The sequence below is a fragment of the Chenopodium album genome, chromosome 10, assembly GCF_948465745.1.
Source record: "Chenopodium album chromosome 10, dcCheAlbu1.1, whole genome shotgun sequence".
Lineage (NCBI taxonomy): Eukaryota > Viridiplantae > Streptophyta > Magnoliopsida > Caryophyllales > Amaranthaceae > Chenopodium > Chenopodium album.
The window spans coordinates 48,631,076-48,638,052 of NC_137843.1; the positions used below are offsets into that span (position 1 = coordinate 48,631,076).

Below are 6,977 nucleotides of genomic sequence, written 5' to 3' on the forward strand. Positions count from 1 at the left end.
ATTAGGCTTTAAACTTAAAATTTAAAATTTTCAATTAAATTTGGATATGACGTTTGATTATGCATGTCTGTAGAATCTTACGATTCTACGATCCGATTTTAAGAGGCCCATTCAAAGTAGAATCCCGATTTTAATAACCTTGGTTACAGGGCTTCTGAAGGTTTCAAAGCAGGAAACAAGGCAAACTCAGTAGCCGCACAAGAAGGAAAACATAGTTGACAAAACAATGAAGTAATACATATTTATTTGAAGTTTTCCTCGAAAGGAAAAAAAAAAAAATATATATATATATATATATATATATATATATATATATATATATATATATATATATATATATATTTGAAGTTAGACCATGAAATTTCCATGGCCCATTTTGGCTCTTACTGTGAGAGAAGAAAAATAAAAGTAAAAAGAACTACTGAATAAAAAATGGAAGAACCCAGATAAATGGAAGAACCCAGATATGCTCACTGGAATGAACCATAGATAACAAACATTAGCTAGATCCAGCAACAGCTGTAGCGGAAAAAAAAAATATACCGAAGTATAATCTCCAATATCATCTGTCATTTCTTTGTCGCCGGTTCCTAGTGGGCAAATCCATAAAAACAATGATCTATAAATGGTCTAATATGCGTACTCAAAAGAGTTTCAAAAAGGATGAGAACAAAAGCATCCTCGTCAAAAGTATTGCCCAGAGCTACTAGAAGTTTAACATAGTCATGAATTTAATAAGAAAACAAAAATTCTCTCCCACCATCCAGTGAGCATTATCAGTGGTTCTGTTGTTTATTAACACTTCTCCACACATCCAAAAATGTCCGATTAAAGCCATTAAAGCTGATACTTCTCTATCGTCAACATCTTCATACCTTTGCAGGGGTGGCTTCGGTGGTAGCAGGGGGAGTCGCACCACCAGTTGTCGGCCTGAGATCATAAATACAATATAATTGAGTTGTGCAATACAAATTCAACTATGGACCAACAAAATAAAAGTGAAAGCCTACAAGAAATACAATTATTTTCTATCTCCAATGGACCAATTACGTCCTCTTACAGAATCAAACTGTGAAAGCAAATTAAACAGAATATTTTGCAGGTGCCAAGAAACTTACAGGCCAACGAAAACTTTGAACGCATCATAGATACCCCATTGTGCTCCAGTGAGGGTACCAATCATGACAATACGGAGAGGAAGCCCACGAGTACAAAGACCCAACAGACCCATCTTCTTCACAGCCTGCAACCAACATCAGATACACATTAATACAAAAGAATAAAATGGTATTGACAAGCACAGCCAAAAGAAATAAGGGATGACAAACAGTTCATTTTAGCATATAACATCAAATTCAAGCACTTACATCACCAACAGTAGCTCCCTTCGCATTGTTAAGGAAAGACACAAGGTTGTCAGCGGGATGTGAGACAATAGCACAGAAAACACCAGCAATATAACCACCAGCAAAACTGACACCGAGCTGCAAAGGCTTGCTGCACTCACTTTTTGGCACAGGGATAGCATGCTTATATAGCTGCTCAACAACCAATTCAAATGATGCAAACTTCATCATTGTGTCTGCAGAACAAATTATCACATAAGTGTCCATACTAAATGCCTGTAGCATAAATTTGATCAGCAACAAATAAAATGGCATTATTGGCATCATAACTATCCCACAAAATTGATAACCAACAAACCTACAGCAATCATACATTAATACAAGCCAGTAATTTATAACTCATCCATGCACAAAGAGCTATAGTTAGCACCTAAAGATCTTGAGTTTATAGACCACCATATAAGCAAAAACATCTAAATTATCATCTTAACCTGCAAGAGAACCCACCAGTGAGCAGGTTTTAGTGCTGTGGTAGTTTCAACACACCCCACCCCCCCCCCCCCCCTTCTTTCTCCCCCCTCCCAAATCAATCAATCAAAGCCTTAATCCCATAAGTTGGGTCGGCTACATGCTCCCACTCTCCCCAAAAATAAAAAATAATAAGCCTCCCTCGCTCTGCCCTCTGCAACTATCTCTAAACTGCTCCATATCCTTTCTTTCAATAGCATCTCCAAATTAATAGAAATCTAAAAAAACAAAAACAAAATAGCAACAGAATAAACAATGGGGTATAGTGATTAGTGAATTGAAAGCAGCATCAATCTTCAAAATAACTTCTTACCAATTTCATTCATGTTACTAAACCAAGAAAGATATGTCCATAAATGATAAATCAAACTACAAACTTATGCCAGCAACAGTGAAAACACAAACCTAGACAACAACATGATGTGTAAATGGAACCATTTCAGAGAAGCTTAAAAATACAAGACCAGGGAAACTGAAGAAAATTAATATAACAAGTGTCCAACAAAAACCATAAGAGAAATAAGGACTTGACATTTGATCAAACACTAACTTGACATCTAACAAAAACAGTACCCTAAACAAAGCAAATTAACAGTTAGTGGCCAAAACAGTACCCTAAACAAAGCAAATTAACCTTTTTCACGAGAAGGGCTTGTTGTTTCACCTTATTATAACTATCTTAAGTTATTTCCAAAAAAAATAAAAAATAATAATAAGTTCACATAAAATAAGTTTGTTTCATAAAATTTCAAACACACTTTCAGACAAAATAACTTTAGACAAGGTGATTTCAAAAATGTTTAGGATAAAGTTATACAAGTTCAGACAAAAATAAACAAGTACAAATAGGTCCTTATGAATCAAACAAAGCCCTAATACACACAAGAGACAAGACCTGGGTGAGAACTAACAATTAAGCCAATGGAGAAAAGCCACCAGAGAAAAAGAGGCCACGATGTTGGGTAACAATTCTAACAAAAGTAAAGACATTGGATCAAACCTTCATCAGGACATATAACTCAAATCGTTGGAAGGTAAGTGCTCGAAAGGGTACAAATGAAAGTAAATTCAGAAACTACACTTTTATAAGATAAATTGTACATCAGGCAATAAGGGATAATAATTATAGAACCAAAGATGCCTTAGAAATCATAGGACTAACATATATACCCACAAGACATTAGTAGACAAGTATAAGAATGGATGAACAGCATCTATTAAGAACTTACATGGAATCTGGCGACCCCAAAGTGGAACCAATCCCCTGTATAGCCTGCAAAAATCAAGCTTCTCAATGAGTTAAATTTCCCACCAACACAGTTCTAAGAGTAGAGCAAGAGACCAGTGTACCAAGTATTTTGTGTTTTGAATAAGAGAGTATAACAAGAAACTTACCCGCCAATTCCGTCAGACTTGATAAACTTAGGGAGACCATCAGACAATCCTCTAGCAAAACCAGGTTGAGTTTGCACCCTGACTTTTACTGCCTCCATAGGGCAAAGGGCAACATCAGCAATAACTTCAGCTGATGCTGAACCAGCAAGGTAGATCAATGTCTTGTACTTGGCAGCATACTCCGGGCCAGCAATGTCAGAATAGTACTTCTTGAAGAATTCATAGAAACCAAATTTGCAAGCACCCTGAGCACTGTAACCAAAAAGTGTGGGCACCCAACCCCTGAAGAAGCCCCTGACTCCCTGTTCCTTGAGCAATATACCGAAACCAGAGCTGATGCTCTTGTACTTGGCTGGATCAATCTGAAAACAAAAAATTCCATCAAATTCAACCACTCGTACAACAATCAAGAAACTAACAGAGGACCAGTTATTTCTCTTGAATCTCTATACAGAATTCCAAGGACAAACTTATGCACAAGGTCAGCTTGAAATAATAGGCAGGTAAGTCACTGTTACCCAGCTGTATCATGTATGCGCCGGAATCAACCTCACACTTTATGATTCCTAAAACTCCCTACTAAACTGCGTACTAGAAGGTACTCAATTAATAATTTCAAAGACACGTCTAATGAAACCACAAATCATAATACTTCGTATATGAAAATAATCGAAATCAATGAAATCACCACTAACTTTTTCACCAATTCCCCAATACTAGCCCTGTCAAGAGGCTGCACCTCTTATGAAATTAATCCATTCACCTAAATCTTAAGCAACATGAACTATGCTCAATTACAAGCAAAATGAAATCCTAAATCGGATAATTCATTCAATTATCTAGAAAATTTAAAAATTAAAGTTGCACATCAACCCAAACAATATCAAACTTCAACGTCAAATCCCTAAGTTTGTGACCTAACCACACCTTAATTATACAACATACAGATCAAACAACATATAAATCATAAAATTCAAAATCACGCCCAAATCACATTGATAACATAAATTCAAAAAATTATAAAATGAAATGAAACATTCAAACAACAAATCAACAACGCAAAATCCTCAACAAAAACAAAAGACAACAGATCTGAAAGATTCAAAACAATCATCACAGATCCAACCAAAATCAAAAACCAAACAAGAAAAACAAAAGAAATTATACCTGCATATTACATTTGACAAGATCAAGAGGAGTAACAGCCATATGAGTAAGACCACAGCTAAGAATACCACCAGCAGTACAAGCAGCATAAAACTGAGGCGAGTACATCTCGATCTTCTTCGACGGCTCAGAAGGCGACGGAATGACAAAGCTGTTCAATTGTAGTGCGCCATTTTCCGACAAACTAGGGTTAGCACTCATGGTGTTAACAGCGACTTGGTCAAGCCCAGCAAACCCCTTAGAGGAGTAAAGGAATGAAGGAAGAAGAGATTTCCTAGCATTTTCAGAGACCGCCATTGATGCTGAGATTCAAAAGCTTCGAAGAAGAGAGAGAAAATGAGGAACTTTTATTTCCAATTCTTCTTTTTCTCTCTCTTTGTTCGATTCAGCGATATGGGTCAGTGATAGGCGCAGTATTCGCGTATTTTATACGAGAAAAAGGGTTGATGAAATTAGGCCCAGAAATGTTGGGGGTAATTATGACTTTAGGGTGGTACCAAAAGTTGGGGGTAATTACGATTTTAACCCGGCCATTTTCAAGGTTGAATGAGGGGGTGGCCGCCTGGCCGGTGGAGTGATGGAGTCTATTCGGGGAATATTCCAGAATCAGAATATGATGGTCTACTCTTCTTTCTCGAGATGTACAAAATGTATTATTGTTGATTTGTTAATTTTTTTTTTTTTTTTTTTTTTTTTTATGGTAGACAATTGATTTGTTACTCGTATCAAGTAACAAATCAACATTTGTGTTAAGAGGGTCTTTTTATTAGTCGTATTAAGAATATCCTTATAGATTTTGGTAATAAATTGGGGTTTTTTAATTAATCCTACTAAGGTTATTTTTCCTCCAAAAATGAACCTTAATTGCTTCATTTTTAATGCTTCTAACATCAAAGGAGGGGGCTCCTATGGTAAATTCTTAGAAGTTTCAATTAGCCCTAATAGACTTAAAAAAGGTGGATTACAATGACTTTCTTAATAAAACCAAAGAGAGAATCAAAGGGTGGCAAGCTAAACTCCTTAATAAGGCCGGAAGATGCACTTTAATAAAATTGGTGCTTAATTCTTATCCTCTTTATGCTATGCAAACGACTCTTCTTCCTATTGCCATTTTGGATGATCTTGAGAAAAGTTGTAGGCGGTTTCTTTGGAATAAGGTGGATAGATCTCACTATCTTCCTAAAACTAGTTGGGAGAAGGTTTGTCTTCTTTTAGGGCTATGGGTCTTGGAGTGCGAAATCTAAGGGAGTGGAACCTTGCTTTTATGGCTAAATTGGCTTCGAGAATTATTCATGACCCCGACAAACTTTGGGTAAGGATTTTGAAAGCTAGATATTTTAAAAATTTTACCTTTCTTAATTGTTTTCCTAACCCCAATGACTCTCCCCTTTGGAAGGACATTCTCTAAGGAAAAGAGCTTCTTCTTAAGGGCATTTCGTATAGAATTGGGAATGGTGATGATGTTTGTCTTTGGTATCATCATTGGGTTGGGGAAATACCAATTTATCTTCTTGATGACATTACTATTCCGGACTCTATAGCTCATTAAAGGGTGGATAATATAATTACCAATGTAATTTGGAATACTAACAAAATAAGACATATTATCCCGGATTATTTGTGTACTTTAATTGAAAGTATTCCTCTTCCTACGGTGGTTAATATGAGGATACTATTAGTTGGGGCCTTGAGGTAAATGGACAATTTACTATCCGAAGCACTTACAATTTGTGTTACAATTTTACTACGCATCCTCTTTTCTTCGTATTAACTGGAATCAAATTTGACGACTTAATATCCCATAAGTACAGGATGTTTATATAGAATTTATGCCACCAAACTCTCCCTGTAGCTACAGTTTTAGCCCGTACTATTCCTGATTTTAATGATATGTGTACTAGATGCAATTTAGATGATGAGAGTCATATTCATTTGTTTAGGGATTGTATTAATACTAGAGTTTTATGGTCTAGAATTTTTGGAGGTAATAAAATGGATGGAAAATTTAATGATAACACTTTCTTTAACTCCTCTTTGGAAGATTGGCCCAATTATAATTTATTTATCTCTAAACAATGACTGGATTACTATGTTTGCAGTTACAATATGGCATATATGGAGAGCTCGAAATCTAATTGTTTTTTAGCTAGTAATGCAGCATCCTATCTCTATGTTTAATAGATATATGATGGATTTGGTGGCCAATATTCATGCTTTACAGGGCAAAGGAAAAGCGCTAACTATAGCACAAGAAGCTATTACCTGGAAGAGGCCTAGAGAAGGTGTAATAAAGATCAATACAGATGGCGCTTGGAAGGGAGAAGGAACCGCAGCTGCTGGAAGTATTATCAAAGACTAGGATGGCCTTTGGATGATGGGGAAGGCATGGAAGACAAGGGGTAGGAACCCAGTTGAAGCTGAGTTACTAGCTATTAGGGGGGCATGCAAATGGAGATCGATGCATAATTCAAAGAGGTCATCATCAAAACTGATGCACGTTCTCTTAAGAACACCATAGAGGACATTGGAAAGAGCGGCACT

General features: G+C 36.2%; 1 protein-coding gene across 1 annotated transcript; it reads right to left on the reverse strand.

Annotated features, from left to right (window-relative positions):
* Nucleotides 1–591: 591 nt before the first annotated feature.
* LOC145562487 (mitochondrial phosphate carrier protein 3, mitochondrial-like) lies at nt 592–4,849 on the reverse strand. The gene is made up of 6 exons (XM_081622786.1): nt 4,437–4,849; nt 3,270–3,631; nt 3,104–3,147; nt 1,368–1,582; nt 1,119–1,243; nt 592–930 (listed from the first exon to the last, which is right to left on the reverse strand). Exons 1-6 carry the CDS (start codon nt 4,731–4,733, stop codon nt 870–872), a joined length of 1,104 nt encoding a protein of 367 aa, XP_081478912.1. The 5' UTR covers nt 4,734–4,849; the 3' UTR covers nt 592–869.
* Nucleotides 4,850–6,977: the final 2,128 nt, after the last annotated feature.

What these genes read in the sequence shown, in the direction of transcription:
- LOC145562487 (XM_081622786.1), bottom strand. Translation starts at nt 4,733, where the DNA reads ATGGCGGTCTCTGAAAATGCTAGGAAATCTCTTCTTCCTTCATTCCTT. An exon ending in AAGTCTGACGGAATTGGCGG is followed by an intron (nt 3,148 to 3,269) that starts GTAAGTTTCTTG and finishes TGATTTTTGCAG; the next exon opens with GCTATACAGGGGATTGGTTC. An exon ending in TTGGGGTCGCCAGATTCCAT is followed by an intron (nt 1,583 to 3,103) that starts GTAAGTTCTTAA and finishes TTTGTTCTGCAG; the next exon opens with ACACAATGATGAAGTTTGCA.